Source organism: Canis aureus, chromosome 12, assembly GCF_053574225.1.
Source record: "Canis aureus isolate CA01 chromosome 12, VMU_Caureus_v.1.0, whole genome shotgun sequence".
NCBI lineage: Eukaryota > Metazoa > Chordata > Mammalia > Carnivora > Canidae > Canis > Canis aureus.
Genome location: NC_135622.1, coordinates 30,166,841 through 30,192,044, shown reverse-complemented (window position 1 = coordinate 30,192,044; position 25,204 = coordinate 30,166,841). Strand labels below are relative to the sequence as shown.

The 25,204-nt window shown below is 50.6% G+C and overlaps 1 protein-coding gene across 12 annotated transcripts; it reads left to right on the top strand.

Moving 5' to 3' along the window:
* Positions 1 to 11,467: 11,467 nt before the first annotated feature.
* On the top strand, positions 11,468 to 25,104 carry GPAT2 (glycerol-3-phosphate acyltransferase 2, mitochondrial). 12 transcript variants are annotated; one of them, XM_077843385.1, is made up of 22 exons: positions 11,468 to 11,604; positions 14,560 to 14,689; positions 14,820 to 14,933; positions 15,616 to 15,689; positions 16,119 to 16,223; positions 16,467 to 16,595; positions 19,091 to 19,190; positions 19,612 to 19,712; positions 20,029 to 20,128; positions 20,225 to 20,437; positions 20,749 to 20,868; positions 21,053 to 21,135; positions 21,484 to 21,602; positions 22,311 to 22,381; positions 22,469 to 22,727; positions 22,817 to 22,965; positions 23,155 to 23,232; positions 23,724 to 23,855; positions 23,939 to 24,059; positions 24,147 to 24,212; positions 24,451 to 24,506; positions 24,847 to 25,104. In XM_077843385.1, the coding sequence occupies exons 2-22, from the start codon at positions 14,627 to 14,629 to the stop codon at positions 24,961 to 24,963; spliced, it is 2,370 nt and encodes a 789-aa protein (XP_077699511.1). In that variant the 5' UTR covers positions 11,468 to 11,604; positions 14,560 to 14,626; the 3' UTR covers positions 24,964 to 25,104. The 12 variants fall into 12 exon arrangements, with proteins under 12 accessions (XP_077699511.1, XP_077699506.1, XP_077699509.1 ...); XM_077843380.1 differs by having other exon boundaries at positions 19,579 to 19,712; XM_077843383.1 differs by having other exon boundaries at positions 19,576 to 19,712; positions 22,469 to 22,712.
* The last annotated feature ends 100 nt before the right edge of the window (positions 25,105 to 25,204 follow it).

Here is a 25,204-nt window from a genome sequence, read left to right as displayed (position 1 = left end):
AAGGAAGGCCATTCCATCTGGAAGCGGGAGGGGGACAAAGGAGCATATAACCTGACTGAAGTGACTTTGAACACATAAGAAAATCAGCCTTCAGCCAGCCACCATTCCCATGGGTCCCTGAGATACAGGTCCACCTCATCCCTCCCATGACCCCAAAGAGGACTCACTCTCCTGCCCCTGTGTCTCTCCTTTCCTGGTGGAGAGTGCTCTGTTTTGAGTATGTGAGTCAGCCTCGTCCAACTCCTCTTTTCTGGCAACTGCTCTAATCCCATAGCTGAATCTATGGGACAAGAGATGGACACAAGGATGAGCTGGACCATCAGACACTCTACCCCACAGATCTGAAATAAGAATGCAGATATGCCAGCAGTCCATTGTCTGGGGAACTTGGGAGCTGTGGGCTGAGGAAGCCTCCCTTCATCCAAGGGATAGAAGGTGCAGATAGTGTGTGGGGGGGGGCAGGGGGTGGGAACCAAGGCAAGCAACCCTGAAGCCAGGAGAGCCAGAGGGGGCAGTTGATTCTGTCTCCAAGGGCTCTCCAGCTTGGGGTCCAGTCTTTCCTGAGGTCTGGCCACTCCTCTTGCCCAGTGGGTCTGCCACATATCCTCAGAATAAATGCCCATCCACCTCTTTTTCCTTTGTAGAAAGTTTGAATGAATTTCTATCACTTGAAATCAAAAGAGCCTGGAGTAAGCCACCCTTCCCATTCCCACACCAGCCCTAGGTCCCCAAACTAGCACTCCAGCCTTTTGGAGACCCTTGTGCATGGGGTCTTCCTCCCTACCTTTGTGCCAGGCAGATGAGGCCACTGAAGCTCAAGACTTTAATTGAACTTCCAGGGTCATAGAGGGGCAGCAGCAAGTAGGGTTGGACCACATCCCAGGTCTTTTGATCCCAAACCTAGTGACCCATGTGGCTAATAGTCTACCCAACAGTCAGCCATTCTGCCCTTCCTCTCCCTCAAAGCCACAGTTACCCAACCCAGTATGACCAATGACAGGTATCCTCTGAGTGGGGCTTTCCTGTGAGATCCATGAGGACAGAGGTACTTGCCAAGGATGGTCAAGTAGGAAGCTGAAAGGACCTGGTCCTTGATAACCTCACCCCAATCCCAGTGGCCTCCTGCCTCCGGACTTCCTATTACTTGAGGAAAAACTCCAAAGCCTTATTTGCTTAAGACAATATTGTCAGGTTTCTGTGGTTTTCTTATATGTGATTGTAACTGATCCTCAGCTGTGTCCTGTGGGAATTTTGGTGATGGGTGGAGTTTCCTCTATCCATGGAAAGGAAAGGGCTTCAGAGACTCTAATATCACCATTTTGTCCTCTCAGGTTTGCAAGGACAGATGGAAGGTCAGCAGGAACTTAGTGTTCCTTGGTGCTGTAACAAGTGAATTCTAAGGGGATTCCTTCATCAATGAGGAAGAGAACCCAAAGGAGACTGGCTATCATCAGAGTCATTCTTTTCATTTTATTGATGAAGAAACTGAGCTTTGTGTCAGTTAAGGTATGTTCAGCTGCAAGTAAAGAGAACTCAACCAATGAAGGCTTTTACTCACATAACAAATCTATGTGATTTTAGGACCTCACAGTTCAATAAAGTGAAAGTGTGAGCTTGGCAAGTCTGAGATTTTCTTGGTATTTCCCACATTGTTGCAAAATGGCTACCATAGCTCCTCACATCGCATCCTCACTTATTGGTGAACAAAATTGGAAAGAAAGGAGTAAGACAGAGGGGAGAAAAGAGGAGAGGGCTTTCCATATAGAAGAAAATCTTTCCCAGAAGGACCACAAGAGAGTCCCCCTTCTTTATCATTGCCCGGGAATGGATCACATGGTAACTCCTGGTTGCAACGGAGGCTGCCAGGCATGTATTTAACAAGGGGCAGAGGTGCTGCCACAAGTGTTTATGCAATTGTGATCCTCCTCTGGCTGCACACATTGCTTCCAAGCCAAATCAGGATTATGTTTGCAAGGTGTGAAGAGAGAATGCCTGCCACGTGGGTGACTGACAAGGGATCTGACTTGCCCAGGGTCAGACATTGGCTAGTGAAGAAAGCAGCAGGGCTCGAACCCCAAACTCTTCCCCTGATATCTGATGAGAAGAGCCTCTGCATCCTGATGCAGCAGATGCTGCTGGAGTATCAGAATCCTGTACTAATGGGGTAGACTACACCGTTGAAGCCAGTGCCCTCTGCTGGAGACTGGCCAAGAATGAGTGTGCAATGAAATTCTGGCCAGTGAGATATGATGACAGAAAAGTGGTTAGGGGGATTTTAAAAAAAGTTCCTTTATTCTTAAAAAGATGTAACCAGGAGAAAAAAATCCTGAAAATGTAACCAGGAAGAGGTGGTCTCCTCTGGATGTGATGCCTGGAACTGTGGCAGCCATGTTGTGATCATGAGAGAAGCTGCTCCAAGAACAGAGCTGGCCTGCAGAGGACAGCATGGGAAGGAAGAAGAAACCTGCTTCTCTATTGATGTCACTATAGCACTGAAATCAGCAGCTCTTAGCTCTCCTCCCCTGGGGAGGGCTTCTGTGTGCAGGAGATACCTCACTTTCATTGTTTAAGCCCCTTTGATTTGTTATGTGAGTAAAAGCCTTCATTGGTTGAGTTCTCTTTACTTGTAGCTGAACATACCTTAACTGACACAAAGCTCAGTTTCTTCATCAATAAAATGATTCTATTCCTTTCGGCTGAAAGCATTCTAGCTAATCCACACCCCTCCCTTTGCTCCATTTCCTGCTCCTCTGGTCTCCAGGTACAGACCAGCACCAAGCAGCCCCATTCTGGAGTTCTTTGCCCACATAGTTGGAGCTCAGCCTCTTGTGACTGGCTGCTTATTATATAGCCATGCTGCCCACTATAGTCATGAAAAAGGCTGAGAACTGTGTTCAAAACCCCAGGCAGCGGGGGACAGTGGTTTGAGGGGGCCGCATAAGGAAAGGTCTTCAGACACCACCCCCCATCCTTCCCCCCACCATAGCCCTGCCTAGCCCAGCATTGCCCCCAGTGCCCCCAGAGACAATGCTAGTACACACCCACCAGCTGCTTGTGGGCTGGATGGGGCAGAAAGACCAGTGGTTAAGTGCTGGAGAATCCCCAGACCCTGGGGCTGGCCCAGAATGGGTTTTTGTTGAGGGACTGAGCATTCTGTCTCTGCAGGTCTCCTGGTGCAGGATGAATACAGGCCAGTTAAGTACATTTCTGGCAACTGATTATATAGATTTGCTTCCATATGAGCTCTCTCGCAATGACCCAGGACCCCAAGAGGGCATTCCCTCAATCATTTGTGTTGAAAACACTGAGCATGCTAGCTTCTTTGCTTTCTGGGAAAGGGACTCTGGCAGGGAGAATGGCTTAGAGGGAGGCACTTCTTGAGGCATTTTCTTTCTCAGAGGAAATGCTAGAGGGCCTAAATGTCACCACTCCCCCCCAGGCCACCCACCACTAGTTGCCAAGTGAAGCCTGAAAATTGCAGATCTGATTGTTCTGCTCAGAGACCCTAGTGGTGCCTGCTGTTCTGGGATGGCCAGGCCTGAGCCAGGCAGCAAGGGCCCTCACGTTCTGCTGTTCAGTCTTCAAGTTGCTGAACTTTTGCTTGGACCATTCTCGGTATCAGGATTCCCAAACTGTCCCAGGTGCTTATGCCACCCCAGTGTGGCCATCAGAGTCACAGGGATTGCTTCAGGCATGGGCATGTGACTCTTTCTGGGCTAAAAAAGTGAGTTAATCCTGGGGCTTTTGTGGAAAGCTCTGGGCAAGGGACACCCACCCTTCTGAGTTTGTTAGCTAGAGAGTATACAGCTGGCATTGCTGGGGTCCATCTTTGTCATCCAAAGGGGTCAGTGTAAGAAGGAAAACAATCCTTCCACAAAAAGAGAGTGGAAGAGCACCCACAGACATCCTGATGGCATTATAGGAGTACCTGAATCCATCTATAACTAGAACCTACTCTAGACTTTTCAGTGACTTGCGTCAATAAATTCCCTTTTTTAAAAAACAAAACAATTTTAGCTGGATTTCCTGTCATTCCCATTAAAAGTCATTACTCATGTGAAGGCACAACTCCCTTGAAGGCAGAATTAATCTCTCCTTTATTGTTCTCCAGGCAAGAGCTGTGTTTACCCCACCTGATTAGCATTGCCTCCTCCTTTCGCTTCCTGCCCAGCAGCCCCTTCTGCAGGAACCCACCTTGTTCTGCCTCTGCTCCTGCTGGACCTCAGGTATCAATCATTATACTCTTAAGTTGGGTTAAATTCCTTGGCACAGTGAGCATCTTTGGTCAACATAAAACCCCTCTCTTGTGTTCTTTACTCTCTCTCTCTCTTTTTTTTTTTAATTTTTTATTTATTTATGATAGTCACAGAGAGAGAGAGAGAGAGAGGCAGAGACAGAAGCAGGCTCCATGCACCGGGAGCCCGATGTGGGATTCGATCCCGGGTCTCCAGGATCGCGCCCTGGGCCAAAGGCAGGCGCCAAACCGCTGCGCCACCCAGGGATCCCTCTTTACTCTCTTTTATCTCTATTCCACTCCTATTACTTCCTCCACAGAAGCAACCTGCTAATGGGATTCTTTCCTCCATCCCCTTGTTGGTGTTCCTACAAAATGGATATTGTCTTTATATTTTTTTTATTTCTGCAAATGGTAGTGTTTTGGTTCTCCTGTTGTTTCTTATGTTTTAAACTCAGCATTAAGGCCCATCCATGTGGCTGTGTGTGCATTTAATCTCTCCCTGCTGCTGCAAAATTCATGATAGGAACCATTCCCATTTTTCTTTTCACTCTCCCCGGGATGGACACTGAGGTTCCCTCTGACAATTCTTGCCCTCGTCACTAGCACAAAGAACTCTGCAATGAACAGCATGCTATACATGTCCTATGAACCTGTGTCCATTTCTTTTGCATCTATACCTGGGAATGGAGTTGCAGGGTTGGAGGGCTGTGTGCTGTTGGTTGCAGTACCCCCGCCATGGTTCCTCTGGTCTACCGTCCCACAGTGGCAACATCCCCACATTCCACTCAGCACTAACACTAGTCTTTATCCAACTAAGTTTGGCCTGTCCAGTAGACTGCATTAGTTCTCTACTGCTGTGTAACAAGTTACCATAAACTCAGTGGCTCAAAATAACATGAATTTTTTTTTTTTTTTTTTTACCTCCTATTTTCTGTAGACCTGGAGTCTGAGTCTAGCTTAGCTGGGTCTTCAGCTCAGTCTGCAAGCAAGGTATCAGCCAGCCTGCATTCTCATCAGAGGCTCCAGTAGACAAAGATCTGCCTTTAAGCTGCCTCGGGCTGTTGGCAGGATTCATCCCCTTGTGGCTGTAGAACTCAAGTTGACCTGCTTCTTCAGGGTTGGCAGGAGAGTCTCTGCCCTCTACACCCTTTTAAAAGAAAACTCACCAGATTCGGTTTAACTCACCTAGGATAATCTCCCTTTTGATTAATTTAGAGTCAATTGCTGGGGGCTTCCCTTACATCAGCAAATTCTCTTCACCTTTTCCATACTGCATAACCTAATCAGGGGTTGACATTCCATCACCTTTGTTATATTTGGTTATATATATTGGTTATATATATTGGTTAAAGGCAAGTTTAGACAGTCCTGACCATATTCAAGGGGAGAGAATTATAGAGGACTTGGGCACTGGGGCTTATCTGAGAATTATGCCTACCACATAGGCATAGTATGATACTTTAATTTTGTTGTTGGCTTTTAAATTGTGGTACAGGATCCCTAACAAAGTGTATATAGCCCAATAGTGTTAAGTATATAAACACTATTGTGGTGCCATCACACCATCCATCTCCAGGATGCTTTTCACCTTGTAAAACAGAAACTCTGTACCCCTTAAACACTGACTTGGCATTTCCTTCTTGCCCTAGCCCCTGGAAACCACCATTCTACTTTCTGTCTCTCTGAATTTTAATACTCTAAGTATCTCATATAAGTGGAATCATATAGTACTTATCTATTTCTGACTGGCTTATTTCACTTTGCATAATAACATCAAGTTCCTTTCACATGGTAGCATGTGTCAGAATCCCCTTGCTTTTTATTTATTTATTTTTATTTTATTTTATTTTATTTTATTTTATTTTATTTTATTTTATTTTATTTATTTTTTAAAAGATTTTATTTATCCATGAGAGACACAGAGAGAGAAGGAGAGACATAGGCAGAGGGAGAAGCAGGTTCCCTGCGGGGAGCCCGATGTGGGACTCGATCCTGGGACTCTGGGATCACGCCCTGAGCCAAAGGCAGATGCTCAACCACTGGGCCACCCAGGCGTCCCTCCCCTTGCTTTTTAAAGCTGAATACTATTCCATTGTACACATGTGACATATTTTGTTTATTCATTCACCTGTCATGGACATGGGTTCCTGCCATTTTGGGGCTATTGTGAATAATGCTGCTATGAACATGGGTGTGCAAATATCTCTTTGAGATTCTGCCTTCAATTCTTTGGGGTCTGCATCCAGGATTAGAAATGCTGGATCACATGGTAGTTCTATTCTTGACTTCTTGAGGAACTGCCATATAGTTTTCTTAGTGGCTGTACCATTTGACGCTCCCACCAACAGTGGCACATGGATTTCATGGTCCACATCCTTACCAACACTTGTTTTCTGTTTTCCTAGTAGCCATCCTAATGGGTACAAGGTGGTAGCTCATTATAGTTTTGATTTGCATCTCCCTAATGATTAGCAATGTTGAACATCTTTTCATGTGCTTATTGGCCATTTGTAGGTCTTCTCTGGAGAGAAGTCTGTTTGGATATCTTATTACAACCTGCATTTCTATACTAATGATTTTGGCTATATCTTCATATATTTCTTGGCTTTTTGGGGGGTTTCCTCTTTGAAAAAGTCTGTGCTCATATCCATCGTTCATTTATTTTTCTTGCTAATTTGCAGGAGTTCCTTGTATACTGAGGCTGTACTAATCTTGTCAATTTTGACTTTGCACATATTCTCTCATTTTGTCAAGTGTCATTTGGAACAGATATCTTTCATTTTGACATGGTGAAGTCTCCTCTCTCTCTCTCTCTCTCTCTCTCTCTCTGTTTTTTTTTTTTTTTTTTTTTTTGCATTATGGACTGTGCTTCAAAATTTTGTCTAATAAATCTTTTCCTCACCTTGAGTCTCAAAGATGTTCCCCTCATGTGTCTTTTTTTCTATCAATGTTACAATTTTGCCATTCACATGGACTCTTTAACCCACCATCTGATCACCCACCTTGTATGGGATAACATTGTTTTTCTTTATAAAGTGAGGTAGAGTTTTCCCAGTAAGAACAGCTGACTTTGATGCACCTTATATTGTATTAAACTTCCCTAGAACTAGAGATCCATCTCTGAACTCATGCTGTCCCAATGGATTGTCTATTCTTTCACTAACACCATACTGATTTTTTGTTTGTTTTAAAACAATGTCATTGTAGTATGCCTGAATATTTGGGAGAGGGAGATTCCTGCCCACCCTCCTTTTACTTAGGCATCCATAGACCTTTATTCCTCCTCACACATTTCAGAGTAAGTTTTTATAGCTGGAGTTTTTATTGGGCTTATAGTTACAGATTAATTTAGGAACAAGTAACATTGTCTCATATTAAGGTAGCCCTCCCAAGAGCATGGGAGGGGTCTATTTGGAAGGGGTCTATATTCACACTTTGCTCCCACTTAGCAATTAACAGGCAATGGATGAAGTTTGCTAAATCAGTGCTATGGAGGAAATCTCCAAGGAGGAAGAAAGAATGGGTCTGGAATGTTCCTCAGCACCACTTCCTCCATTTTTCAACCAAGATGGGCAATAGGAAGGAAACTCCGTTACAGAACCTGTGTTCTCTGGGTAGACAAAACCCAAGTATGATGGAGGAAATGCATATGGTGAGAGGTTGAGCCTCCCACTCAGAAGGGTTAGGCTCTCCTGAGGTGGGGGCAAGAGGCAAGGGGATCATAGAACAACAGAATAACTCCTGTCTTTCCCCAGGGTTGCCCTGGCCAGCATCACATGATGGCACTGGCTGGTTCACCACCATCAGTGATATTTGGAAGACTGAACACGTGTTTCCAAACCCATCCACTCCATAGTCTTCCTGAGCCACATTCCAACCATGTGAAATAAGTATACAGAATATTATTCCCATTCAACAGAAGAAGAGAACTAAGGTTCACAGAGAAGGAAGTTCACTCATCATTCAATAAACATTTATCAAGAGTCCACAGTGCTGGGCCCTGGAATACAGCAGAGACCAGACAAATGGTACCAGCCTAGTGTTGGTAAGTCAGAAGCAGAAACCATGATGGGCATGTTGCTCTTGTCAGCCACCACCTGTTGCCTGAGGAAACCAACCTCTCCACATTCCATTTCTGCTGTGGTGGTCAATCAACTTGTTTCCTTTACTTTGCAAAATGGTCTAGGTGGAGCCAATATGGCACCATATTCCCTAGACAGTGATTGGTCCAGAGGGTGGGCAGACGATCCTAGCAGGACCAATTAGTCTTTCCTAGGGTTTTCATATGGATGTTGGGATACAGGCATTTCTTTCTAAGGTTGCTAAGGCAGGTGGGTGTTAAGTCTTGGATTGCTGGCAATCATCTTGGTATAGGAGAGAACCGTAAGGAAGAATAAAACCAATCAGAGACAAGTAGTACAGACATGAGAATCAGAGACTAACAACATCGTTTGATCACTGGATCTAGCTATGCCAGAAGGTAACACACCTACACTTTCTAGTTATGTGGGCCAGCCCATTATCTTTCGGCTTGGGTTTGAATTACAAACAGTGGAAAGGAAAAGAGTCCCATTGAACAGAGAAACCACAACAACAAGTCCAGCTTTCTGCTCACTCTACTCAACTGTTATTCCTCAGCATTACCAGACACTCTTATGTTGGAGCTCTTTTTGGTCCTAATATCCCTTTTCTCGGAATCTTTTTGTATCCTAATTCTGTCAGCAAGTACCCTTTATTCCTTATTGCTTTATGTGCCTTCTGGGTCAATATTTAAGTTGTTGATGAAAATATTAGGGTGGAAGACAGAGTCCTGTAATACAAAACACCTTCCTCCCTCAGGCCATCCACTCCTTAATTTTTCACACTATTCTGGTCTTCACAGAATCCCAGATTCCTATTATTACACAAGGACTTCATATTCCCACTACCCATTCCCCACTCCCCACACCCCACCCCCACCCCAGGTTCTTGGCTCCAGTTTTCTTCCACAGAACTGTCAACCTTGGCCAGGGAGCAGGTGGCCTGTATTGTGAGCATCTGTTTGCAGCTTCCCAGCATCCATTTTCCTACTTCCCAGTCAGCAGTACCAAGATTCCACTCCTCCATTCTCAGCTGTGTTGTTTACTGCAATATTTAACAAGACTTTATGGAAGTTTCTGGAATAATAGAAAGGAAGTACAATGCATAACACAACCAATGGTTACCTCTAACAGTGACTGTGTTGAGCTCCTAGACTGGGGAGGATGGAGGTGGTGGTGATAATCTGAGAAAGAGGCCCTTTCTCCAAACTCTGTGACAAGCCCCAGAGAGGGGGGCCAGAGGCCCTTTGCCTAGATGAATGCCAGCCTAAGTCCTCTTTTCCAGATGATATACAGCAGGAAGGCCCATCTCATTCAGGGAACACTGGTGGGCTGCCAACCACAGGGAGGGCCTTTGTCTCTTTGGGCCTATATGCATCGGGACATGCTGGGTGATGGGATCTGGCCTGAACCCAGGGTGGGGCTCCTGAGTTCCAGTCCAGATTGGGTAGGGCCAAGCCCAAAGGAGCGTCTCTGTTTTTTCCAACATCAGGCCAGCCCCAGTTGTTCTCCAAAGCAGCTGGCCTGCAGTTCTGGCTGCACAGCAGCCCCAGGTTTTCTGTGCCTTCTTGAAGAAAAGTACACTGAGTCCTCAATACCTCAATTCTGATCCAGGTCTGAGAAGTGATGCTTCCTTTCAAATGTGCAAATTATAGCAAACAACAAAAACAAAACACATTTCTTCCAAAGAAGCAACATGACCAAGAACAGAACTCTGCTCGCTGACACACCTGGTTTCTGCTGTCACACTCTGTGCAACTTTCCAGTCTGAAGCATCTTAGGGATGCTCGGGGCTACATCTCAACAACAAATCTCCCTCAGGAGGAGAGGAGGGAACTTACCCCAGACAACTGTGAAATTCAACTCCTTATACAGATAGTATTCCCAGAACAAAGGAGGTGTCAGGCAAAGTCTGTACTCTTAGGAGGCACCTCACAACTTTGAAATAAAGGTGGTTTTGGTTTTTTTTTTTTTTTTTTTAATTTGTTTCCACTTCAGAATCTCAAGGTCTAGTTTTGGCCAGTGCACCCAGACACAAAAGAAAGCAAGATGGAAAACATGGATTTTGCAAGTGCTGACGGGACACCACAAACCCGGGTTAAAGTCAGTGGACACAAAATATATGGCCTGGGTAGCTACACACAAAGTGGCACAAAGAAGACATTGAGATGGTTATACTCTGGAGGGAATGATGAGGGGTGGTGAGTCAAGGAGGAGGGATGTGAACCACCTTCCCTCCCGCCCAGCCAGGTTTCCATGTGGTTTTGCTCACGCAGTGTCAACAATGTTCTGAACCCGGGAATCTCTTGTGTGACAGGTAAGCTCATTACAGGGGTGCAGTGTGGGGACGCAGCAGTCATTCCTTCCCTCATTTATTCTGTGGTTTGCCTGCTACCTGCTGCTCCCCTGCTGTGTGTTGGGGACAGTCAAAAGATGAATGAACCGGGTATCCCTGGGTGGCTCAATGGTTTGGCGCCTGCCTTCCACCCAGGGTATGATCCTGGAATCCCGGGATCGAGTCCCACATTGGGCTCCTGGCATGGAGCCTGCTTCTCCCTCTGCCTGTGTCTCTGTCTCTCTCTCTATGTCTACCATGAATAAAAGAGTAAAATCTTAAAAAAAAAGAAAAGATGAATGAACCAATACAGTCTTCTTTCACCTGAATACGGTCGAGACAGGAGTTTCAAATAACCCACACCAATAAACGCACTGGTCACAAGGCCCGCTGAAATCCAGGCGACCCCCACACGCCTCCCTGACTATGCTGTGGAGTTCTACCCGAGTAGGCAGACGACACTGGGCGGCCTGTGTTCCCGGCATCCGTAACTCGCTCCTGGTGATTCTCTCTCTCCTACGTGTTCCCAACCCGGGATTTTGCTAGACTCTGAACTTCAGCTCCGAGGCCGTGTGTATCCTGAGAAACTCTTTCATTAGAACCCGGCTGCCCTAGATCCTGGGGTACCCCTGGGTCTCCAGGGCGTCTCCAGAGGTCTCCACGCGCCCGCGCGGCCTCCCGGGGAGAGCAAACGAGGTCTGGCACGCAGCCTGCAGCATGGCCGCGCCCGCCGGTGCCCTGCTGGGGGTAGCGCCGCACACGGTCACGTGGCCACGCCGTGCACAGCCTGGCGCGGTGGAGCGGACGCCAGGGGGCGGGGCTTCGAGCCCGGCGCGCGTCCCAATTGGCTAAGCGGGGCTGGCTTTTAGCCGGGAACGCGGAGCTCGGCAGGCTGTGCTTTCCGGCTGCCTCGCGGGCCGGCGGCTTTGGCGGGAGTTGGCGGCGGGCGTGAGGTGAGAGCCGCGGGGTTGCTCCCGCGCTGGGCCCGGTCGGACCAGGCCCAGGGCGGTCCAGGGGCCTTCCCGCTTTGGGAGTCCGCTCGGACGACCTTTCTGGGGTTGGCAAGAGTTGGACGGAGGGCCGCCCTTGCAGGGCCTGCCGGGTAACGCGCCCCTCTGTGGGGTCCGTCAGCGCAGACTGAGGGGAGGCGCCCAGGACCGACGTTCGGCCCCGCCTCGGACGCAGGCGCCCTTCCCTCTGTCTTTTTTTTTTTTTTTTTTAATATATTTATATTTATATTTATATTTATATTTATATTTATATTTATATTTATATTTATATTTATTTTCCTTCCCTCTGTCTTGGGGCTGCTCAGGGAACCCTGCCAGGGGTCTGCTGAGAGGCTGGAGTTCTGAGCCCTCCTCCCCCTCCCCTCCCCGGGCACGCCATGTTCGAGCCGTGGTTCTCTGTAGGGAACAGTCATTCCGAACAGCGACCAGATTTGGGTGTTATCTCTCGATGAAGGGCCGCAGACTCTGCTGCGCGCCCGGGCCAGGCGGCAGGTGTGGGTGATGTTGGCAAATGGGAAGGCACGTGACGCTGCGGGGCTCCAGCCAGCCCAGGCCCTGCGGGGCGCAAGCCAGGGATGCCAGGTCTCAGGTTTGGAGGTTCGGTTTGTTTGTTCATTCATTCATTCATTCATGAGAGACAGAGAGAGAGAGAGAGAAGCAGAAACACAGGCCGAGGGAGGAGCAGGCTCCATGCAGGGAGCCCGACGTGAACTCGATCCCGGGTCTCCAGGATCACGCCCTGGGCCTTAGGCGCCAAACTGCTGAGTCATCCAGGGATCCCCAAGGGGTTCGATTTTTAAAATAATAGCAGCTAGAAACCCCCTTTTCTAGTAAAACAAGTTTACTAGTTTTTTTTTTCTTTTTCTTTTTTTAGATTTTATTTATTCATGAGAGAGAGAGGCACAGGCAGAGGGAGAAGCAGGCTCCATGCAGGGAGCCCGACGCAGGACTCGATTTCGGGTCTCCAGGATTACGCCCTGGGCCAAGGCGGCGCCAAACCGCTTAGCCACCAGGGCTGCTCCCAAGTTTACTACACTTAAATGTTGAGGTTAAATCATCAAGTTTTAGAATATTTTATGGCCAAAGAAAATACACCTATGAGCTATATTTGGCCCTTGGGATGCCATTTTACCACCTCTGCCGTGTAGGTGTCCAGGCAGGAGCTACAAACTGATAGGCATCCCCATTTTGGGGACTTGAACATTAGATCTATTCCAGAACTGACCTCTAGAGCTTCTAAGCTGAGTTGTTGACTTGGTAAATGGGAGTTACCTCTTGCTTTGTTTTTTATGTTACCCCTTTAGGGTTAGCACAGATCTAATGGGATTTGATTTTGAGAATGGAGATGGTCTGAGGCTGGGGAGCAGACCTCCTCCTTTGCAAAATAGGTAGAGCCCCTCAAATTGCAGCCATGGCTTGGGGACTCCCTGTGCCAGATGTCTGTGAGTGGGGCTGTGAGTCTCATCTAGCACTTCCTGGATCCCTTCTCTGTGCAGGGCTGATCCCTGTGCATCTAGTTCCCAGATCTAGTTCCCAGATGTTATAGGCCCCCATGGATACCATGTTGGAAGCCAGTTTTTCAAAGTAGGAAGTGCATTTGGAATGAGTCTAGCAGAGCTTGTGCACTGAGGAATATCGATCCTCCTACCTATTGGCTTCATAGTTCTAAACTGTGCTAATTGGGGAGAGGCAGAGACCAGAGGAATTCTGGGAGAAGAAGTTACAGTTTCATCTAGCACTTCCTGGATCCCTTCTCTGTGCAGGGCTGATCCCTGTGCATATGGAGATGTGTCCACTGCAGCTCTTGCCCCCAGGAGACTTTCAGATGATATGGGGAAATGAAACCTTGGTACTGGAGGAGGCTTCTTGCCCAGCAAGCCTGGGCTAGGGGAACCAAGGAAGAGGAAAAAACAAGACAGCAATCCAGAGGCATCATGGATTTAGAGCCATATAGAGCCACCAAGAACACCCACGACAGAATTTGGTGGGATGGTGGGGAAGGAAGAGGGAAGAAGGCACTTCCCCATGGATGTGCATTGTGTGATGGGGTAACATAAATAATTGGATCATCCCACCCATCAGGGACATGGTGAGGACTCAGGATAGAGGGGTTTTTTAGTATCCACAGTTTCTAGGCTGGGAGGGGTTCAGTGATGTTTCATGGAAGATGTTTGTTAGTTCAGGGGAATATTGTGGTGGAAAGGAGGGGCTAATGAGATACCAAGTGGTAGCTTTTGTGTCAAGAGTACTATGTAAAAGTGGATCCACTTTGGAAAAGTCTGCCTTGTCCCCAACCAAATAAGCACTCCTTGGAAACAGGTCTATATGGCATTTCTCTGTGTTCTGACTCTCCAACCATCCCCCGCCTTGTACCTTGTGCCTACACTCCTGTAACGATTGGATGGATCAAGTGCTCTCTTTGTGGTACAGGAGAGAAGAGCTGCTGAGGAGGACCTGGTGGCCCTATGGCAACAGTCCTGTTCCTCTTTGCGGTCTGATGCCTCCTTCCTGCCAATCCAGCCTTGTTCTTTCCCTGTGCACATAAGGGGTCTCAGTCTCCATTACAGCTCCCATCTGTGCTTTGAGATGGTAGGGGGGCTGTTGATGATAAGACAGCTGATACTCTTCATGTTAGCCTGAGGGAGTCCCTGATCTGGACACAGACCTTTTGGTTCCTTTGTGGGACCTGTTGGATATGGGGTGGGGCTTTGATATGAGCCAGGTTCCCTGCAGCTTCCAGCCCAGCTTCTCACCACTGCTGGCTTGGATGTTGTCTGTTTTTCCTGGGGGTGAGGATTTGGATGAGGGTGGGAGGGTGGTCGGGGGGGGGGGGGGCACTCTAGGAACTTCTGTTGTGGCCCAAACTCCAGTTCCCACTCTATCCTTCTTCCTCTCCAGGTCAGGTTCCTGTGGAGAGAGAGAGAGGGAGGCAGAAGTGGCTAGTTCCCAGGTGTTATAGGCCCCCATGGATACCATGTTGGAAGCCAGACTTCAAACCCAGCAGAGGAACACCCAGAACACCCAGGAGGTAGGGTGGCCCCTCCTATTCCCAATATTTTGTCCTCTCATCTTACCTCATATGTCCCCTCACTTCTGGAGCTGCCTTCTTTTTCCAGGGATTTTGAGTCCTCTAATTTCTTCCTGTGGCCCTTTTCCAGACCAGTTTGTGGTCCTCAGGCTTTGGGATGAAGCTGGAGACTGTTACCCCATTTCTGGGGAAATATCGCCCCTTTGTGGGTCGCTGCTGCCAGACCTGCACTCCCAAGAGCTGGGTGAGTGATGGTAGGACTGGGCCTCACCAGGGAAACTTGGGGAAGCTTGACTATGGGAGCCACGGCTCTGGGAAGCAGCTTCCTTTATGTTTAGCTCTCCTCTACCCATGCCTCTGCTGTTGTCTCTCCTCTTTCAGGGGACTGGATGCACTGGTGTTGGTTGTGTTGTTGGTCTGGGCTGCCTTCCAGGCCTGTGAGAGTTGGGTGGGGAAGTACAAAGAGAGGAGATAGGGCATGGCCAGAGGGCTAGAGTCTGGCCAGGCCTGCATGAGTCTTGTTCAGTTCTGGGGACATTGCCCACTTAAAGTCATACAGCACTCAACATGCTTGAAGACCTCATGCATCCATACCATGCACTGGTGTCAAGGAGCCCCAGGGTCCTGGTACAGATCCGGGCTACATGTTCTCTGCTCTTAACAAAAGAAACTCTTAGAGATTATATGCTATTCTCCAAGAGGGTGTTCTGCAGAGCATGCAGCACTTCTATTTTGACTATATGAGACCCTTTCTCCTGAGTGAGTCTTAGGATCTGAGAAGTGAAATGCTGTGCTGTAATTTTGTCTCCTGGTATATTCCATACTCCATCAGGTAAAGCCTACAGAATATAGAGCAAGGGCTTTCCTGTGTTGGTTTGTGATGGTTTTGAACTAAGTACATGCTGTCCCTGGCCCCTCTCATGCAGGAGTCCCTCTTCCACAGAAGCATAATGGATCTAGGCTTCTGCAATGTGATCCTGGTGAAGGAGGAGAACACCAGGTAGTCAGAGCTGGGAGGTAGGGGAGGGTGGTGGGCAGGGTCCTTGGGTGCAGGGCTGCTGGGGCCCTGTTTTGTGGTGTCATTATTTTTTCCTTTGGTGGAAAAAGAAGGGGCCCTGCCCTCTGCTCCATACCCACAGGTGGGGAGAGGCAAGCTTGGAGCTCTCCTGCAATTTCTTCTGTGAGCATTTATGGATTACCCACTGTGTGTTAGGCCCTAAACCTGTATCCCACTCACTAGGGAGAGGGGAGGCAATGGGACACAGATGGGCAGGTACTGCTGCTTCCTGCTCTGTGATAAGCCAAACTCAGGTGTTCCTAGGCCATGGGACTCGGGTGTGATCCCTTCCCGGTGGAATACCTGCTGTAGACCCTAATGGGGTATAATAGGCCCTCTGAAAGATCACCACCCTTCCTGCTCTGTGTCCAGGTTTCGGGGCTGGCTGGTTCGGAGGCTCTGCTATTTCTTATGGTCACTGGAGCAGCACATACCACCCTGTCAGGATGCCCCACAGAAGATCATTGAAAACACTGGGTGAGGAAGCAGGGATTGGAGTCTGGCTGGCACTTCTGAGATCCTCGAAAGGATGACTAGCACTCCAGGTGGGGGTGGTTTAGAGGGCTGTATTCTAGAGTGTTAACTTTGCCCAGGACCCCTCCTTAAAGATGGAGGATAAATACTGGAGTCTGTGCTCTGGGGTTGCTGTGGTGCTAGGGGAAATTATCTGGGAGAACTTAGGCCTGTCCCAGCCTGATACCACTCCCCCTCACACCACAGGGTGCAGAATGTCATCTCAGGGAGGGTCCCATCAGGGGCTGGGGAAGGCCAGGTGCCAGGCCTTGAGAAGAAAGAGGTACAGCGCATCCTGGGTCATCTCCAGGCTCCACTCTGCCCCTTCCTGCTCAGGTAACTGTGTGAGGAGCACTCTTCTCTGGGCTGGGGCATCTGCCCTTCTAAAGAGTGGGTGTTGGCTAGGTTTGGGGAAAGATTGCACTCCCCTCTTGGGAAGTTGGATTGTATGCTTACCAGAGGGAGCCCCTGATCTGGACATTGTGAGATCTTTCAAGGACAGCTGGCTTCTGGATGGGACCAGTCAGGTATTGGGTGAGGCTTTGAACTGAGCCAGCTTTCAGCCCAGGTTCTCACCATTGCTGGCCTGGTGTTGTCTATCCTGGGAAGAGGGGCTTGGGAGTCACCCTAGGAGCCCCTGGTTGTGCCCAGACTCCAGTTCCCTTTCCATCCTTTTTCCTCTCCCCAGATCAGGTTCCTGTGGAGAGAGATGAGGTGGCTGGTTCCCCCATCTTATAAGCCCCCATGCTCCCTCCTGTACTCATCTGACACAGGTCTGAGCTCCTCTTAGATGCAGGGTACTGTTCTGGAGAATGGAAGGATGCACAAGGCAGGGTAAACATATGGCTGCAAGAAGGACAGAACAAGGGCTAAGATTGAAAATAGGTGTGGGCAAGGAAGAGACTTGTAAGGGACAAAAGGGGGAAGGAGCCAACCTTGAGGGGGCAAGGATGGAGGGAACAATCCTACTAGAGGGACTAGCATGAGCTATGGACATAGGAAAAGGGCCAGGTTTTCTCAAGAAGCTGTGGTTGGAAGCTGGCGAGTGAGGGAGAGAGCTGTTGGAGACAAAATTGAGAGGTAGAAGGGACAAGACATGCAGGACCATTTAGAAAGTTTGGATTTGATTTCTAAGTGCAGTGAAAACCAATGGAAAGGTTTTAAGCAGGAAATGCTAACAAGATTAATCAGGATCAAGAGTAGTGAACAGAAGACTGGGAAGCTTTGTTAGTCCAGATAAGATGCCATGATGAGGCATGGGGTGGTGACAGTAGGGGTAGGAAAAATGATTCAAAGACCAATGTGAAATTCACAGGACTCACTGATGGATGGAAGGGTGAGGTTGGGGGCAATGAGGGGAAAAGGGAGAAATCTCGGGAGAGCCAGGTTTCTGGTAGAGGACCTGGTGGTGTGGATGGAGGGGGCAGTCTTGGGGAGGAGTGAGTTTGGCCCACAAAGGATGTTTTGGACATAAAAAGTTTCAGATACCTGACATGCTGGTGGAGACACTGAAGAGGCAGTTGCTTTTGAGTCTGAAGCTCAGAAGAGGTTGGGGCTAGGAACATAGATTTGCAAAGCTTTGGCATGTAGATGATGTTTAAAACCAAGAGATAGGGCAGCCCGGGTGGCTCAGCGGTTTAGTGCCACCTTCAGCCAAGGGCGTGATCCTGGAGAATGGGGATTGAGTCCCACGTCGGACTCCCTGCGTGGAGCCTGCTTCTCCCTCTGCCTGTGCCTGTGCCTCTGTCTCTCTCTCTCTCTCTCTGTGTCTCTCATGAATAAATAAATAAAATCTTTAAAAAAATAAATAAAACCAAGAGATGAATGAGTCACTGAGGGAAAGAAGGCACAGGACTGCACGGTGGGCTCAGCTATCTTGAAGGTGCTCAGAAGTCAACTGCTTAGTTAGGACATGAAGTAGAGGTCGGGAACTTTGACCAGCTCCTCCATGTGACAATTCTTGGACTTTGCTGAGACTTCCAGTCCCTTGACCTGACCACCTTTATACCAGCCATTACCCCTCCTCCTGTTTATTCTCTCTTGACCTTGCTTCGATTCCAGGGCTCATCATGATGATAATGCCCTTGCAAAGGAGTCACTGGTTTTGTTTGAACCCACCTACCTGCCTTCTCTGTACCTAAGCAGCCGAATGTTTCCTTTGAGATTTTCAAAGAGGCACATAGCATCTGCCAAGACTGATCCAGACTCCTCCTCCTCACATTTACCTGCTGTCAACTGATGCCCCCATCTCATGCTTCATGGAGAAGTAGGAGCCATTGGATGAGAGCATGCTGCTTGTTCACCACATCTCTGTGCTGCTTGCATCTATGCTTCTCTCTTCACCAGTCCCCCTCATCAGGCCTCTGGGGAATGCCTCGTCAGAGACTTGGCCCTTTCAATTATCCCCTTTTTTTTTTTTTAATCACTAAATCCTTCCTTTTTGTATTTCATCTTTCCCAGCAATTTTCAAAGACCAGGCAAGGTTATGCCTGAAGGGAGTCTTGGTCCTCTAATTTCTTTTGGGGTAAATGGAGGCAGGAAGATGCTCTGAAGCTGATTTGAGGTAGTTGCACCATGAGGTCTTGGGAAAGTAACTGCATCTCACAGGTGTGGGCTTTGCTGTCAGGCCTCCCTTCTAATCTCCATATCACCACTTCTTAGCTTTCTCTACTATTCAGCAGCTTCTGTAGAAGCCTCACTTCCTTCTTCCATAAAGTGGAGATGGTAACAGCATTTGTCTCGCAGGAGTGCTGGGTAGCCTCTTGAGGTGCCAAGGGCCCTGCTCTGTGGGTGGGGCCCTGACACACCTCAGACTGGGTGTCACTCTCCAGGCTGTTCAGCTGGGCACTGCTGCGGTTCCTGAACTGTGTCTTCCTGAACGTGCAGCTCCACAAGGGCCAGATGAAGATGGTCCACAAGGCCGCCCAGGCAGTAAGGCCCGCCCTCCTTTGGGATGGGGATGGCGGGAACAGAGGAGCAGAGGCTAGTTCAAGCCCTAAGTTAGGACCAGCCCCATCAGCTGGTGGGAAAAATCCACTGCTCTTTGACGACCTTCTCGTCGTGTCTCACGGTCTTGCTCCCATGGGGCTTCCTCTAACGTCTTTTCATCATGGTCTTAACAACCATTACATCAGTGCATTACCTTAAAAGTTGTTGACAGAGCTCCTCTACTTTTGGGAAATGTGCTCAGAGAACGAACTGCTCAGCTGAACCCTTCCTCCCTCTGGGGCTGCCCTGGGTCTGGAGGTGCTGGGTTTCAGCTTCCTGCATCTTCAGGGTGGGGGCGGATTGGCACTTCCCTCTGGCTCTCCCCAAGCAGGGCTTGCCGCTTGTCTTCCTCTCTACCCACAAGTCACTCCTGGATGGGATCCTGCTGCCCTTTGTGCTGTTCTCCCAAGGCCTGGGTGTGCTCCGTGTGGCTTGGGACCCCCGCACCTGCTCCCCTGCCCTCAGGTAAAAGCCTGGTGCTCCTACACGTATAGAGTGAAGTCCCTAATCTGGGGCAAGGGTGGGTGGGGATGTGTATGGAGGTGGTCCTGGTAGGAGCTTCCCAGAGGCTCTCTTCTTGGCCTCTCTGCTCCCAACTCTCAGCCATCTCAGCCTATGGGGCTCAGACAGGGTCAGCTATGAGCCCTAGGGTCATGCCTGGCTTCAGGGTGTTCAGGCAGGACCCAGGCTGGCCATGGTGGGCCGAGGCTCTTACTAGCTTCCTGCCTGGTCCCATCTCCTGAGCCCCTTCTCTCATCAAGCTTTGCCTTGTGCCCCACAGAGCTCTGCTAAAGAAGCTTGGGGGGCTTTTCTTGCCCCCAGAGGCCAACCTCACCTTGGACAGCTCTGAGGGGGTCCTTGCAAGGGCTGTCGTCCATGCCGTAAGTGCCCCCAGTGGTACCAGTGGGGCCAGATCAGGATACAGGGGCTTGTTGCTGTTCTGGCCTTGATACCTGCCTCTCCCAACCCCCTTCCAGGCTATAGAGCAGCTGTTGGTCAGCAGGCAGCCCTTGCTCATATTCCTGGAGGAGCTGCCTGGGGCCCAGGGGCCTCGGCTATCAGCCCTGGGCCAGACCTGGCTGGGACTGGTAGTACAGGCTGTCCAGGTGGGTGTCGTCCCAGATGCCATGCTAGTGCCAGTGGCCATCACCTATGACCTGGTTCCAGATGCACCCTGTGATGTATACCAGGTGAGTTCTGCCCCTGGTGACTCCCCCAAGTGGACACATTGTTGTGTCCTCTGGCCATCTCCTCTTAGGGTTAGAATTAAGGGGACAGTGCAGAGGAATTCTCCAGTCATCATCCTGTGGCACTTGCCAAGGCTCTGATAGTTATTTGGTCATTTCATCTTCAAAAGAGAGAGAGGGATTTCTCCTGTTTCATGGATGAGAAAATGAGCTTGCAGAGGTCATGATCATGTACCAGTTGGGGGCCCAAATAAAGCAGAGCAGAAAACAGTGCCCCCAGGCAGTTTGCTCACTCAACCTCTCCCTCTCTGCAGGCCTTGGCCCCACTGGGGTTGTGGACAGGAGCTCTAGCTGTCCTGCGGAGCCTACGAAGCTGGGGCCACAGCCCCAGGGTCTGTGTCCGTGTGCATCTGGCACAGCCCTTCTCCCTACAGGTATGCAGCCTGCTGGGCAAGGCTTGGGATTACCTGGGGTACTGGTGCCACACAGTGGTGTCCCAGGGCTTCTGGTGGCCTGGCCCTCAGCCTCTGCAGGGATAGCCTTGCCTACCTCAGGTGGGTCATGTGCAGGTTTCCTAGTGGGCCAGGGCAGGCCACCTAAAAGCCTTGTCCTGGACAGGAATACACCATCAACGCCAGAAGCTGCTGGGGCAGCAGGCAGACCCTGGAGCAGCTGCTGCAGCCCATCGTGCTGGGCCAATGGTAGGGGCAGGGGAGTGTATGAGTCTCGGGGGCAAGGCAGGCAGCCCTTCGGCCCCAGCTTGTGAGCTGGCACCCCCTTCCCCCATACCCACAAACACATCACCAGCTCCAGCCTTCCCTCTCCAGATATCCATGGGTCATCTAGACAGAGCCAGGCACCCCTCCTTGCCTATAATCTGACCGTGGGAGATGGCATACAGGCCTGGAAAGGGTTAGAGTTACCGGAGCCACCTCTTGCCTTGGGAGTGGGGATGGGGAAACACATTCACCTTCGAGAAAGCTCTGGGCTTCCCCATAACTGCTTTTAAGTTTGGTCCGTTTATCCTGTGATCTATGTCTCTATCCCAGTACTGTTGTCCCAGACACTGAGAAGGAACAAGACTGGACTCCAGCAACTGGGCTCCTTCTGGCACTTAAGGAAGAGGACCAGCTCCTGGTCAGGAGGCTGAGCCATCATGTCCTGAATGGTGAGGGCTAAGTCTGGACCTTTTAGAGAAGGCTCCTGAGCAGTTGCTGTACTGGGTCGGCCAGTCTTTGGGCCCCTCCATTTCAAATGGTTTTCTGCACGTGCACTCCTGTGTGGCCCACTTGGGACATGTGAAGAGGAGTGGAACCCGCTCTGCTCCGGGGGAGCAGGGAAGCCAGGGACAACCTGAGGGAGCCACTAAATGCACACAGGTTGGCTAGGCTGCGGAGGGTGCACTGTGTAGGGGGTAGATGGCTGGATGAGCCATACCTGGCTCTGCCTTGGGCTCATCACTTCACCAGAGTCTTGTCTCCTTAGTTGTAAATGAAGGTGATGTCAGCTGCACAGAATTATGTACGTAAGGGACTTAAGAGCACCCTCTGTACCCAGAACTGTATTACCAATTTTATTAGTATTCAGTGCGTTTTCTGTGGCAGACTGGGTTGGTGAGTGGGCCTGTGAGAGGAAAGAAGATCCCTGAGCTCCCAGCATGTATTTGATAAACGTTGGTTTTCCACAGGAAGTGTGGCACTCGAGGACCAGGCCTTCTCTCCCCTTACCTGGGGTGAAGTTGTGTGTGTGGAGTGTGGCTGCTGCCAGGGGGCTGTGGGAGGAATGCTCTTGACTAGGAAGACTTGCTGGGGCGGTGTGAAGGGACTAGGCCGCTGGCCTTTAGGCCCTGACCAGCATTTCCCATTCCCCGTCCCAGCCAGCGTGACAAGCTCGGCAGTAATGAGCACGGCCATCATGGCTACACTGCTGCTCTTCAAGCACCAAAAGGTAGGGAACGGGAATGGTAGGAGGCTGGGGGAGGGGTGTGAGCATCCTGTTCAACTCCTGCACTGCCCTGCCCCCTCCACCCCCCAGGGTGTGTTCCTGTCACAGCTCCTGGGGGAGTTCTCCTGGCTGACAGAGGAGACACTGCTGCGTGGCTTTGACGTGGGCTTCTCAGGGCAGTTGCGGTGCCTTGTGCAACACACACTGAGCCTGCTACAGGCACACGTGGCCCTGCTGCACGTCCAGCAGGGGGACTTGCTGGTAGTTCCTCGGCTGGGCCCAGGTCTCACACACCTGGCACGCCTGAGCGCGGAGCTGCTGCCTGCCTTCCTGAGTGAGGCTGTGGGTGGTGAGTCCCTAGGGCTTGGGCTGGGTGGGATGTGCGTAGGGATGAGGCAACTGGCTTCCTCCCTTGTGCCTGGCCCTTTCCTCCCCTAGCCTGTGCTGTTCGCGGGTTGTTGGCAGGCAGAGTGCCACCTGAGGGGCCCTGGGAGCTACAGGGCATTGAGCTGCTGAGCCAGAACGAGCTGTACCGCCAGATCCTCCTGTTGCTGCACTTGCTGCCACAGGACCTGCTGCTGCTGCAGGTCAGGCCTCTCCCCCCAGCCCTGCATGGTCTTGGGCCTCCTCATCTTGGTTGACGAGAGGGGCCCGTGCCTGCCCAGTCCCTCCCCCTAGGTCCTCCTATGGTGGTCGGTCTCTCTTGCCCTGCTTCTGGCCAGGCTCCTGCCCATCATTTGGTTCTCCTGAGGCCACACGAATGCTTTTCTCCTCAGCCCTGCCAGTCTTCCTACTGCTACTGTCAGGAAGTGCTGGACCGTCTCATCCAGTGTGGGCTCCTGGTTGCTGAGGAGGTAGGCAGGGCAGCGGGAGACAAAGCCCCAGTGTGGGGCTTGGCCACCTGCTCCCACCCCTAGTGACAAATGCCCGAGACTCCTCCTCCTACCCCAGCATGCTGTGGGGTGGGCGTGCCCCTGGCCCAGCAGGGAGGGAGGCCTAGGTCCTGCCTCTGCCGCCTTTGCCTTGGGCTTTGCCACATCTGCCTGATTAGGACAGGCCTAGACAGTTGTACCTCTGGGGTTCTCTGCATGCCTCCTGCCCTGCCCAGTTCTTGTCCACAGAGCTGTGGCCCTTGAGGGTCAGTGCACACCTCCTCTCACCCTGCAAGTTGTCTCAGCAGGTGCTGTGGTCTGGCATGGCCCTGGGGATCCTTTTGGGCTCCCTAGGTCTGCCTTTGCTGTTCTATTCTCACCTCTGCATGCCTGGTCTGCCATGTACCTGGTTTAGGGAAGTAGGGGGCTCAGGGCTGAACCTGTCAGGGACCAATGGCTCCCACGGCCCCCAGACCCCGGGCTCCCGGCCAGCCTGTGACACAGGGCGGCAGCGTTTAAGTGCAAAGCTGCTGTGGAAACCGAGTGGGGACTTTACTGATAGTGACAGTGATGACTTCGAGGAAGCTGAGGGCCGGTACTTCAGGGTAAGTTGGGAGAAGCCATGTTGGGGCTGGGGGGCAGGCAGCCCTCTTGGGAGCTGCCCTCACTCTGGTCTGTCCCTCTCCAGCTCAGTCAGCAGTCACGCTGCCCTGACTTCTTCCTTTTCCTCTGCCGCCTGCTTAGCCCGCTGCTCAAGGCCTTTGCACAGGCTGCTACTTTCCTCCACCAGGGACAGCTGCCTGATACGGGTAGGGCCCGTGCTTCCCTAGCCAGCTACATGGGGAGGCTGACAGCACAGGGTTGGGGCCCAGGCCTACGTCTTCTCTCTCCCACAGAGTTGGGCTACACCGAGCAGCTCTTGCAGTTCTTACAGGCCAATGCCCAGGAGGAAGGGTTCTTTGGTGAGTCCCAAGTAGCCAGCCCAGGCTCCCCAGAGGCGGGGAAGGGTTTGCCGGTGGCTGCTGCCCCCTGCTGGGCAATGACATCACGCAACCAGGAAGGAGGGTTGTACAGTAGAGAGGGTCCTCACATCTAGTCTGAGCCCTATCCTTGGCTAGCTCCTCCTTTCAGCACAGGAGAAGCCTGGGCCCAGTGGTTCCCAGCTTCTCCCTAAAGCTTTTACGTCTTTCTTCCTTCCAGAGTGTGCAGACCCAAATCTTGCTGTCAGTGCTATCTGGACCTTCAGAGACCTGGGGGTAAGAGGAGCCAGTCTCACCATCCTCCTTCCTCCCATCCCTATACCCTGATAGAGCTGCCCAGAGCAGCCTAGCTGTGCCCACCCTGCTGGTTACCTAGTGCCTCCCAAGAATAGGTTTGGTGGCGGCAGTTGAAGGTAGGACAGTTTTCCTGGCCCTCATAGTCTCTTATTTTTTTTTTTTTTTTTCCTCATAGTCTCTTAAACCACTGTCTAATCCTACTCTCGAGTTTCTTGCACTCAGACACTAAGGCCTAAGGGTCCTGAGGTGTCTCTGCAGTTTGCTGGAGACAGGCACAGTCTCCATGATGAGCACTCACAGCCCTTCCCTTGTGGCCCAGGTGCTACAGCAGACACCCAGCCCTCCAGGCCCCATGCTCTACCTTTCCCCTACATTCACCAGCCGGGAAAATCAGGAGAAGCTGGAACAGTTCATCCGGCAGTTCATCTGTAGCTAGAACTGTGCGGGGTGGAGCCTATGCTGAGACTTCTCAGCCCCAGAACATGGCTGTGTCCTGGAGCCAGAAGACTGACTGGAGCCGGGGAGGGGGGGGCGGGGTGCATACCCTTACCTGAACTATAAAATCTTTTGTGCTTCATTGTCCCTTGCTGTCTCTTGCATTTTCCATCCTTTGGTGTGTTCAACAAAGGGACTGGACAAGTCTTCCCAAGCCCAGGAGTGTCTTTTTTGGGTTATCT